Source organism: Nestor notabilis, unplaced genomic scaffold (genome assembly GCF_000696875.1).
Source record: "Nestor notabilis isolate BGI_N333 unplaced genomic scaffold, ASM69687v1 scaffold5257, whole genome shotgun sequence".
NCBI classification, from domain to species: domain Eukaryota; kingdom Metazoa; phylum Chordata; class Aves; order Psittaciformes; family Psittacidae; genus Nestor; species Nestor notabilis.
Window position 1 is genome coordinate 14,152 of NW_009935945.1, and position 12,673 is coordinate 26,824.

The 12,673-nt window shown below is 41.6% G+C and overlaps 1 protein-coding gene across 1 annotated transcript; it reads right to left on the reverse strand.

Annotated features, from left to right (window-relative positions):
* Positions 1–304: 304 nt before the first annotated feature.
* On the reverse strand, positions 305–11,316 carry ACER2 (alkaline ceramidase 2; the record flags this gene model as incomplete). The annotated part of the gene is made up of 5 exons (XM_010018075.1): positions 305–780; positions 2,051–2,188; positions 9,123–9,260; positions 10,116–10,257; positions 11,202–11,316. Coding segments are annotated over 5 exons (720 nt in total), but the record flags the coding sequence as incomplete, so codon positions are not given.
* Between the last annotated feature and the right edge of the window lie 1,357 nt (positions 11,317–12,673).

Consider the following 12,673-nt stretch of genomic DNA (forward strand, 5'->3'; position numbering starts at 1 on the left):
TTGCAAACACTTTGCACTTGTCTCCTGTCATACATGGGGAAGGAACCACATAATCTGTGATCCAATGCGATGCACAGCTGAACTCACTGTACACATGCCAGGCTGGGAGGAGCACGTGCTTCGAGCACACTCTTGTGGCCATGTGCAACCACATCAAAGTCATATTTGAGAAGGACATAGGAGAGAGCATGTAGGCATCTTGGACTGGCTTCTTTCACAAATAAAGCCTTAAGTCAGAAGTTACAGATGAAGTGAATCAAGCACCAGAGGTGACCTACTGCAGAAACATCACTCCTTGAGCTTCATATTTGGAAGGAGCTTTTATCAAGAGAAATGCTACATTGAAAATACAGTGCAAAACAGAGCCAACGAGAGAAGGTAATGGTTCCTTTAGAGTTTGAGGGCTTCCTCCTTCCTGCTTCCTGTCTCCTCTCCAGAGAGGAAAGAACACCCTTGCTTCCTCTTTCCATGACACCTGAAGTGCTGCATATCTTAGGAAGAAGATAAAATACAACCCTATTCAATTATCATCATTTAAATACTGTCTGTGCTGGAACATAAATTGACTCTCCATCTCCGTTCCATGGCTAACTTCATGTGACCTTCACAGGTGCTTTCTTGTGTGCGCAGAGGAGGGTGACGTAGGGAACCCCAATGAAAGCCCATCTTTCGCTGGGCCAGAACTTTATGACAGGGCCTTGCTCAGGAATCTCAGAGGCAGCATCGAAGTAAGCAAAGCAGACGCAGCCCAGGTACGCCGCAAGGCAAATCAAAATGTGCCTGAATAGACACCCAACCCCCCCAAAAAAAGAAAAATAAGTAACATGACTTGAGTAAAGCAATCAAACATCTCACCATGCTTTACAATCAGTCTATCCTTCATCTTCTTCCCCTGAGTACCCCCTACAGGGTTGCTGGCTGCCCTGTGCATGCAGGCAAAAAACACAGAGAATAAAGAAAACTACAAAACCATAGCTTATCCTTGGACTAAACTGGCTGCAGCTGTTTTGTCTCTCTGCACATGACAGATCTGCGTAGAAATGCTGAGATATGGTATAAGAGAGCGCAACTTGCCAGGTGGTAAGAGAGAAAAGGCATCAGTCTTTCACTCCTCCCCCACTTCACCCTCGGTTGTTAACAGTGGAATTTTAAGCTTTCACAGTCACTGGTTCAGTTGAGCAGTGCTGCAGAATTTTTAGCAACCGGTAGAGCAAGGAATTCAGTTAGAATGAATGAACTTAGTGTCTAAAGAATCCGATCAGGCCAAGGAGACTCCTAAATCTACCACCTTGGATGGCATGAGACTTGCTCTGGGCTTATAATCTTAACAGTAATTCTATAGAGCTTTAACCAGAATTAGCCACCAGACTGCACAGAAGGGTAATGTGCCCTTGCGGCCAAGGCGGCCAGTGGTATTCTGAGGTCCATTAGGAAAAGCACTGCCAGCAGGCTGAAGGAGGTGATCCTCCCACACTGCTCTGCCCTCGTGAGGCCACATCCACAGTACTGTGTCCAGGTCTGGGCTTCTCAGTACAAGACAAGGAGCTACTGGAGAGAGTCTAGTGAAGGGCTACAATGACGATTAGAGGACTGGAACATCTCTCTGATGAGGAAAGGCTGAGAGCGCTGTGCCTCTTCAGCCTAGAGAAGACAACTGAGAGGGGATCTTACCAATGCACACTAGTATCTTTAGGGCCAGTGTCTGGAGATGGGGCCAGACTCTTTTCAGTGCTGCCCAGCAACAGAATAAGGGGCAATGGGCACAAACTGTAACACAGAAACTTCCACCTGAATACGAGGAAGAGCTTCTTTACTTTGAGGGTGGCAGAGCACTAGGACAGGCTGCCTGAAGGTTGTGGAGTCTCCTTCTTGGGAAATACTCAAAACCTGCCTGGACACAATCCTCTGCAACCTGCTCTAGGTGAACCTGCTTTAGCAGGGGGATGATCTCCAAGAGGTCTCTTCCAACCCGAACCATGTTGTGATTTTGTAATGTGGTGAGGATATAACACATTTTAATCAAACTCTGGACTTTATACGCAACACTTACCATACACAGTGCAAATATGGGAAATTAAATGAGGACCAGATCTCACAAAATGCTTTGTCACTGATCCAGCACAAAAGCGCTAACATCCACCAAAGACCTGAAAAGAGACCCAGTTTGTACACACGCAGGTTTTCACACCTAAGGAGGAAAACACAGAGAAGTTGTTATAAAACAATGCAAAATTTGCTTTGCAATGTCAGCTTAATGCTTTTTGGCCATACATATTTTAGGGTAGGATTCACAGTGCCATCTTTAATATGGCTGCACAATAAATGTCCTTAATAGAGAAACTTTTCTTACAGTAAATATGGCTCTGATGCAAGGCAGTGGCAAGGTAACAAACCAAACCTTTTAAGCAGTAGATGAGTTTTGGGTATTCTATTAAAGACCAGTGTACGAATGGTAGGCAAACATCAAAGCATTCTCATACGTAAGGAGTGGCAGCTAAGACCTAGTAACTAGTGATTAGTTACACATGCTGTCTGGTAACAAGTAGCCACACAGGAAGTGCTCAGATTTGTTTGTATTTGTCACTATATAGAGACTGATTAAAAAGGGAACTGAATGAGAGTTTTTTTAATTGGTTAGGTGATTCTTTTCCCCCTGTTTGTACTGTACAACGTAATAGTCCCAGAGAACTTCTAAGGTAGCAGCCTCTACCCAGAGGGCCCAAAGAAGCACGCTGTAGTTGATGGTGCAGGGATCCACATCTCAGGATTCCTCATGCTGAGTATGCCACAGTTCTCCCCCTCCACAAGAACCCTGACTTGTTCATATAGGGGTATACTGGAAAGAAAAAGAAGACAAAACACTTGCTGTGGTCGCATGCAGTGTGGTCATTAGTCAACCATCACTGAATACACCACCAGATGCCAGGGTACCTACTTAGCTTGAGTAGACCTGTGTTGCAGGTCTACTCAAAAGCTCACAATTTTATTTCCCTACCTGGTACTTCGTTCTTTTCTACATCTTGGAACTGTCCTAACAACTGTACAGCTTTGCTCACGAGTAAACTCAGGAAAAAGGTAGCATCATTATCAATATAATCTTCAGGTCCCAAAGTGCTATTAAAGTCAAAGTATGCTTCTCACTCATCTTCTGTGTCTTACACTTCTGCCATAAACATATTGGGAATGTCTCCATGACTCTTCCTCTCCAGCAGATCACCAGCCAACCCTTCTCTCTGCTCCAATCTAGTCACCCCAGTAAGCTTGACACTGAATCACCAGTATTCTTCCACGCAATTCCTGGGCCAATTCACTGCATCTGGAAGATGAGCAATGCCTGGCAAACAGATCCTTTAAGGGGACACTTCACCTTGTGACACTCATAAGCAATTAAAAAGTGTATCCTTGGAGGAGGGAGCTTGAATAGTCACACACGTCTTTACTGTCTGTACTGCAGTAGTAATTGTGGTCCCTGATCTTTACACACAACTGTCCTTGACAAGTGACTAACACAGTGCAGCACACACCAAAAAGCAATTTGGTCCTCCTGTCTTCCATGCAAAATACTTGTCAGCCTGAAACCTGATGTTCTCATTTGATACATTTACAGAGTTCTAACTTTTCCAACACTTACTGCTAATTGTCTCCGTGGCCACACACAGCCTACAAGCCACAGGCTACCCTGCATTCATTGTCAGGGAAGTAGTATTGCCAGCTCTGTCCTATGATAAAATTTATCACTACACCCTACAACACGTGAGATGATCTCTAGCTACTCAGCTGGAGGAGGACAGGAGAAGAGAATGACTCCTGCCTTTCTGTGGTAGAAAAGCAAAAGCTCTGCTGGTACCAGACTGTAGCTAAGGTATCTTGATTTCAGCTGTAACAGTTAATTTTTCTCCTTCCTAGTAGCTGGTGCAGTGCTGTGGCCTTAGTCTGAGAACAATGCTTATAACACACCGATGTTTTAGTTGTTAATAAGTAATGCTTACTCTGATCAAAGACTTTTCAGTCTCATGCTCTGCCAGGGAGGAGGGGCACAAGAAGCCAGGAGGGAGCAGAGACAGGACACCTGACCCAAAATGGCCAAAGGGGTATTCCATACCACAGCACGTCATGCCCAGTATATAAACTGGGGGGAGGTACACAGACGGCCAGATCGCTGCTGGAGTCGGGCTGGGTATCAGTCGGCAGGTGGTGAGCAATTGTGTTGTGCATCACTTGTGTTTATGTTGGGTTTTTTTCCTTTCCCCTTTTATGTTCTTTCCCCTTGTTATTTCCCTTATCATTATCATTTTTAGTAGTCGTAGCAGTAGTACTTTTGTATTATACTTTAGTTACTGGACTGTTCTTATCTCAACCCATAGGGTTTACATTCTTTTGATTCTCCCCCCCACCCCACCTGGAGGAGTAATGGGAGGGTGTGTGAGTGGCTGTGTGGTGCTGAGTTACCAGCTGGGCTTAAACCACGACATAAGGAAACCGAAGTAAGCATTCAGAAAAATTAAAAATGTATGCAGAGTGCTCTGTCCAGCAACACTTTTCTGAATATATTGTAGGAGCAGCAGTATACCTGGCACTGGTGTATTGCAAACTAAAGATTAGCACAGTTTTCCCTGTAGAATATTTTTTTTCACTCTTGAAATGCTCTGTCAGTTGCCATTTTAACAGATATTTTGGATTAAGAAACTCCTAAAGCTGAACAGAAGGCACCTTTATAGCTACTGGATTAACAACAGAAAAGCTACCAACTGCCTAATCTTGTTGACAGAGGATTTTCTCTGGTGTCCTTTGCACAAGTTGATTTTAGGATCTGGCATCTCTTTTTTAAGCCATTCCTAAATATATCACCTATTTTTATTATTCAAAAGAGCACTTCAACAACCAGCTAAACTGTAATCCTCACCACAAGAAAGATACCACAATTGTTGTTTTCATAATAAACATACCTACATGACTGCCACAAAAATTAATATTCCACATAGCATATAAACCAAAATGGCTTTATTTCTTAGGCCTGAATCCTTCAGTCCACTTGGCAAGCCACCAGACATAGTCAGAGGTGAGAGGGCTTGCCGAAGATGGCTTCAAGATTGTCTGTGCTGCATACTGTAAAAAGGCTTGTTTCCTCTGAAATAGTGTCTTTAAGTTTAAAAAGGCTACAAGAAGCAGAAAGAAAAGAAAGATTAAGGATATTTTTGAGTTGCCTATCAAGTTCTAGAGCTCAGCTATACAAATTCTTCTTTATGCTCTTTTATGAGACACCCCAGTAAGAAATACAGTAAAGACTTCGCATGCTTTTTTAAGTCAAACTATACTGGTAAATCCTCCTCATTTTAAAGGATTCATCTTCTATCAAATGGCCGGAGAGCACGGATCCCTTCATAAAATATGGGGGAAATTGTCATTGGTCAAAAACCACTGCTATCCAGAATTAAGCATACAGAGCTTAATTCTCTCCCATTAATGCTCTTAATGGTTTATACTCTTCAATGAGATGCACAACTGTTCATAAGAAAAAGAACTGTGACCCGAGCGTATGTGTCAATTTTGTACTTTTGACAGATAAAACTGGACTGCTGTGCTAGGTACTTGTGCATTCTGACAGAGGAAAGGGTGTGTGTATTGAGAACACAGAGGCCTTCCTGGACTTCTCTTAAGGACATAAACAAACATGTGCAACTGCATCCCATTTAAGTTAAGACGTTTGGCCTCAGACATCCAGCTCCTTTGTAAGTGACCATGCCTGTCAATATTTGACTAGCTTGAATACCAAGAGGAGAGGAAAATTAACCTGCATGTTTCTTAGGGTTCAAGGCTGCAAAGCAAAACTAAGAGCTTACCTGAAGGAACTTTCCCAGTGTGAGATCAGCCACAGAAATGGTACAGATTATAATGACAGGTTTGCTCACTACCACCATCAGATACTACAATTTATTTTTATAAACTTCAGACAGGATGCTGCAGGGTGTACTGCAAAAGATAACTCTAAGGCAGAAAGAGTTAAGCTCAATGAGGACAGCACAACCTGCTGGTCTGTTCAAACTCTCATGTTTTCTGTGATCACCCATCATAGAGTCTTCAGCTCCTACAGTGACTGTTTCAGATGGGCTAACCCTAACCCTAACAAGGTTGCAGAGGAGACAAGGGACTGCAAAGCTTCCTACCTGCCAGTGTTTTTACTACAATGAGGAGATGTAATGCAAATACTACCTGGATGCTAGCAAAAGGCACAGACCCAACCCACTTCTTTTATTTCTCAATAGGCACAGGCACTGATCATTCAAACTACCACTGAAACAGAACATGTCAGCTGATGGCTTAAAAGAGCTCTTCATGCTGCTGTCCACAGATCTGTCACATGCTCCTATCTTATTCTGGTCTGAAAGAAGCTTGCACTTCCACTTCCAACTTTTGCCTACACAATGCACAGTCTTGTTGGTTTAACACAAACAGCAGTTATTTTAATACCAGAGTTTCTGCAAACACTGGTGTGTCCTAGCCATTTGCTATTCGAGGGACTGCACTGCTACACAATTACAGCAGCTTTATTTTCCAGTGTCATGGCACCCCCAACAAAACACACGAGCTTTTCTTCAAACCAGTGCAAGCTGCTGCATGTCAATTTACTGCTTGATTCATTTTGACACAGTTATCTCCTTTTATAGCCTAAGGAGTATTTTAAATTTTTAACTAGCTTAACCTTTTAGTCAAGAGAATCTTCATTCTCTTTGTGCAGTGAGCAACCTGCAACAATGAAGCAGGGATCCCCCCACTGCCAGATTTCTAGTAGGAAAATCAAGTATGAATGTACAGAGTAAACCTTCACTGCTCAGAGCTGCTGCCAGCTAAGCAACAATATTCTAGCCTCTATCTGCATATGGAGATAGTTAGATGCCTGATTATAACTCACTGAATAACTCATCATACTAATTTGATGACATTATAATCTCACTGGTTATTTGGCTTGAACCAGCAAATCAAATGATCCATACCTACTTCGTCCCTGACACCATCTCCTAAAAGAGCTTTTATGGGGGTCTTTTTATGAAGCACACGAAGAGATTTGTTTGGACAGAGATGAGAATACAGTTTAACCATTTCTTTGTCTTTCAAGGACAAGTATGCACTTAACTACCTTTTTCTCTTTATATCATCTCCCACCCACAATACTTCCTAGCATACACTCTGCCCTACCATCCCTTCATTTAAGAACGTAACACTCATTTGTGAAAATACTATCTCTTCATCAAGGACAAGTGAGGTACAGAAAATTCTCATTTGAAAACACAGTTGTTCTGATTCACCAGAATTCTGTACAAGATTGACACCAGGCTACATCAGGAATAACAACAGGGAGTTTTGGTCTAACGCATCACATACGGCATGGAACAGAAGAAACTTCTCTGGAGGCTTTTCTTCTTCCTTCCCCAAATACCAGTTTCACAGATAAAATGATGCTGCAGACTGCCAGGCCTCAAATGTGTAGCTCCCTAATGACTGTGGTAGTAGAGAAGGGAAGAATTGTAGGCATTTTAAATAATGCTTGTATTATTTTTTCTACTAACAAAATGGATGAGATGACTTCTCTCTTCCAGGTTTACAAGAATATATCTTACTTACATCTCCTAGGGATCAACACAGCTTAAAATAAAACTCTTAATTATTTTCCTTTTATACTCAAGAATTTGTTTAAAAAAAAAAAAAAGCAAGCATCCAATACACAATTAAGAGGGTCATATGTCACTGTAGGTCCCTTTTTAATCACCGATTCAAAAGAAAGCTTATCTGTGTCCTTAATTCTCTTTCAAACAACAGACAGGAAAACTTCACATTTTGATAAGATATGACCTTTGTGAAGGAGTTTTAAAAAGCAAAGATCTGTAGGCATACCAGCTCCTAGATTTGAACCAATACTAATTTGAAGCTAACTAACTATTCATCCAGTTTTCTCAGGAGCTCATGACTGGAAAACTGATATGTATAGAGTTCACATAAATTATTCAGCACCATATACGGATCTCCATTTGCCTTGTCAGTAGTTCCTCGGTGCTCACATCAAAATGAGACACCTCCACCAACATTTTTCAACTACTTGTCTACAACTAACTTGTGTCCTGTTTCCAAAGCTGCTTTGACAGAAATAAATGCTGCTTAGCAGGATGTCTAATGAGAAAAGACTCATGACCACCTTTACAAAACATTGCTAGCAGAGACTTCCACCTCATGGAGAAGCAGTGGCACAATAGGTTAAGGTAGCAAACAGGAGAATCCCTGTTCTAATGGGAGCAGTCAGAATGGAGATATTTAGTCCTATTTGTTTCTTTTGATGGACATAAGCAACATGTACTAGGCAACATTAAGTTGTAAAATCCTTATCAGACACTGGAGAAAAAGGGGAAAAGACAAGTTCATATGCCAGTACTTGTCTGGTCATTTGTGCCCCCAGTGAAGAGATTCAAGGAAAAAAGTCTCTGTACAGCTACTGGTATTGCTATCACGGTAAGACTCTAAAGTGCTTGCTAAGATCAGCCTCAAGTTCTCCTCTATTTGCATTCTGGCTTTATAGCTTCTAAGGCCATGACTGACAGTTATCCTCTACAATCTAGTGATTAACCTTACCTTTGTCAGTCTGACTCCATCATATTACACATATCAGAAGACGAAGTGGTGTAAAAGTCACAGTACAACTTTCAGAACTAGAACATTTTCCACGCATGCTTGGGCCTTGCTCCACATTCCCTCTAGTATCTAGACTTGATCATGCAATCACCTCACCCTTACACAAACTATACAACAGAAATGCTCGGCAGAATGAAACCCTTGCCCTGATTGCACAGTAAGCAAACAAATTTGAGTTACATGAGGTTGCAGCAAGACATTACCTCACAAGAAGTCAGCCAATATGTGACCTAGTTTTTGGTCCAGGGGTTAAAAAGAAAAATCCTCGTCAAAAATATCTTGAACTGGCAGAGCAAGTTTATACCAGATCTGCACTTAGCTGTGGTAGAAGCATTTCTGATCTGCAGAAGCAGATCAAGCACTAAAGTCAGACCTCGTGTGTTATCACACAGTGGCCTAAGGATCTCAGAAGACAACACTGCATACAGGAGAAATGTACTCACCTCTTCAACTCAGCAATGAGCAAAGCTGTGCAGGGAACACCCAGAGTCATTAGTGAGATATTGTTGATGGCAGGCTTAATGAAGGCAAGGCAGGTAGTAACTCCAGACAGGACACCTACAGCAGCTTTAAATCGGCTCCTGAATAGGATTTTTTGGGGGACAAAATCTGCTTTTAATTCAAAACTTCTAATTACTAACCCCACAATTCTTAAAATTACGTTTGTAACAGGTTTCTAAATAAACACTTAGCCTTTGAATACTTAAACACCATCCTTAACCACTGCCTTAATTATTCAGATGAAAATACAGCTAACTTCCATAGGTCCACTTTTACGTACACCTTAGGCTATACAAAAGGTAGAAGGAAAGAGGGTTTCTCTTACTTTACTTTAGCTGCAACTTATGTAAGCTACTCATGTAAAGGTCTCCCTAGAATCAACAAGAACAAGCACTTCCAGAGGCAAGTCACCTCAACTGCAGACTCAGGAATTCTGGAAAAAATGGGCTGAGATCATAGAATCATAGAATGGTTTGGGCTGGAAAGGACCTTAAGATCATCTAGTTCCAACTCCTCTGCTATCGGCAGGGACACCTCACACTAGACCATGTCACCCAAGACTTCATCCAACCTGGCCTTGAACGCTGCCAGGGATGGAGTGGCAGCCTGCTCCAGTGCCTCACCACCCTCACTGTAAAGACTTCTTCCTTATATCTAACCTGAACTTCCTTTGTTTCAGTTTGAACCTGTTAACCCTTGTTCTGTGGCTACAGTCTCTAACAAAGAGCGCCTCTCCAGCATCCTGGAAGGCTGCTATGAGGTCTCCACGCAGCCTTCTCTTCTCCAGGCTACAAGCAATAGGAAGAAAATGGAGTAAGAAAAGGTAGTGGCAGCAGTGCTAAGGTTGGATGATAACTCAGTGCCATTATGTGCAGATTCAGATGTCAGCATACAAAGTTTCAAGAAACATGAAAATGTACATGTATGACTGTTACCTGTCATTCCGAAAAACTCTGGGCAGGTATCTCCTAGGGAACCACATGGCAAGAGCACACATCAGGACCCAGAGAATAGCCAGCTCATCCAGCATCTGGCCCAGGAAACTGAGGGTGGCATGAAAGTAAACAGATCCAATACCTGGAATAATCAATAAAAAAGGCAATATGAATAGTTGCAGCACTGTAGAGACCAAAACACACTGCTCATGTTCAGAATCTCATAGCAAATGGTGGATACCATTTGGCCTAGAAAAGATTAAAAAAAACCCAAACAAACCAAAAAAACCCCAACCAAAATACAAATTCCAACTTTCCAAAGATGGCAATCCAAATCATCAGCACCTTAGTAACAACAAAGCAAACACTTCACAAAAGCAGCAGCTAAAGATGCCAGCTTCTACTAAAAAAGTAGATGTATGTAAAGAAACATCCGGTAGTAAAGTTAAATGTAAAACTAATTAAGAAATAATAGCCAAATGCTGCTTCTGAATTTTCTCAATAGCACAAGAGTGGGTAAGACAAAGATCAAAAGCAGTATCTGATGACTACTTCACAACACAGGTTTACAGGTGGAAAATGTCAGACTGCCCCACAGGGCTCTGATGTAAAAGTTTGTAAGTTCCCTGTGCCTCCAGGAATGAAAAGAATCTCACAGCTACAAAACAGCTAAGCCTCTGGGCTTTCTCACTTAATGCAAAACCTGTTACTCTCTTCTGTTGTGCTGGTATTGCTAGCAAGAGCACTTTCAGCTCACATTTAAGCAACAACTGAGGAAAGAGTGTCAACACTACTGTAGAGTGTCCTGGCCCTGTGACAAGATTAAGTTCAGATATAAACAAAAGAAATTATGCAAAGAAGGATAGGAAGAAAGAGAACGAATGTCTAAGTTCCCACCAACCTCAAATAGCAAAAAGCATTTTCCTTTCAGAAACCAGGTTGCTTCAGCTCCAAGCAAGTACAACCAAACTACTCCATAGATGTCAGGATTGCTTTGTTTTGCAAAACAATCAAGCACAAGCAGGAAAAACTGATTTCCTCTCTCAGTTCATGCATGAACAGGCAAATGGAGACTAAGCAACTTACCAACCACAACTAGCAGAGTCCATATTAAATATATTCCACTGTTGAAGCAGGTCGCATATTGACGGAACAAGCACATACATATGGGTGGTAAAACAAAAAACAAGATGTTGCTTATCTAGGGAAAAAAATAAACAAAAGTTTCAAAATGGCAGAAAATAAACAAATCTTAAATATTCATAGGCTGCCTGAGACAATTATAGAAACATTGTGTCATCCAGTGAAGTCCCAGACCAACAAATTGGAGCTCTCAGTTTCTGCAAAAGATGAGCTGGTTTTGCAAAGCATCAACTTGTTTAGTCTCGTTAAACCTAGTAACAGCACAAAACTTTAAACAATGTAAAACTTTAAACAATGTAAAACTAGTGGCTAGTCACGTCATTAAATTATCTTTCAAATCTATTCCCAGAAGAATTTTCTTGGGAGTCTACATATACTCAAGACTGTTGCAATTCAGGAAGCTTACAAGAACAAGCAGCTGAGGAACAGGATGTCCTGACAAGTGACCTGTTCTCTCAGTGGCTGTTAAGCCTAGCATATAAAAAGCACTTTAAGTACTGGGTTAATCAAGCTTCGTGGAAGTTAATTCACTGAGCAATAGCTATTGTCTGGAAGCTGAAAAACAAAACCAAGCTAAAAGTTAGAATCCTTTTCTTGTGGGGTAGAGAGCCCAAAGCTGCAAAATTTTTTTCTCTTTGTTCTCCATTATAGAAACAACTGAATATGATTGAAAATTGGTGGTTATAAGAAGGTGAAAAGGCTGATAATTCAAACTACTGCTAGGGGCTTTAATTTAATAAGTAAAAGTTCAAAAAAAACCATGTTTCTCTTGCTAACCAACAACCTAAAGCATGGTTTTCTAGTTAAAGGCTGAAAACACTTTACTGGCCATTATCAGGAGTTGTCACTGCAGTCATCACTTGGTTCTCCCCAGAAGGAGCTGCCAGTGCTGAGGGCCAGCTGTGGCACTATACCTAGGCATTATGGAAAGGTTCTACTGCTGATTCACAACGGGACAGGATGAATTCACCAGCCCCAGCTTCCTCACCTTCCCCCACGTGGCCCAAGCACAAGAGAAAGTAATTCCCAGCAACATCCCTAAAGCGGATGTAGAAAACAACTCTGGGAAAGAGCACTCCTTTGAGACAAGTCCCCTCATTGCAGAGACTTACAAAATTTTCCTGACATTAACAAAAATCTGGTGGAGAAAGGATTCAAGAACAACACACAAAAAAGGCATTTGTTCATTCCCATACTGTTGTCCACCACTCAACATGGTCTGAGAACAGAGTTTATGATGATTAAAACAGACACATATATTTAACATTTGCAAGGCCCATCAAAGCATACTTCTAGGCTGGCATTCAAAATGACAGTAACTATAGAAGCAATTTCCCAACATCATCTACTTCACAACTGACACCTTCCCTCACACTAAAAGTACATCCTTAACAGGCAAGCTGTTTCATTCTGAA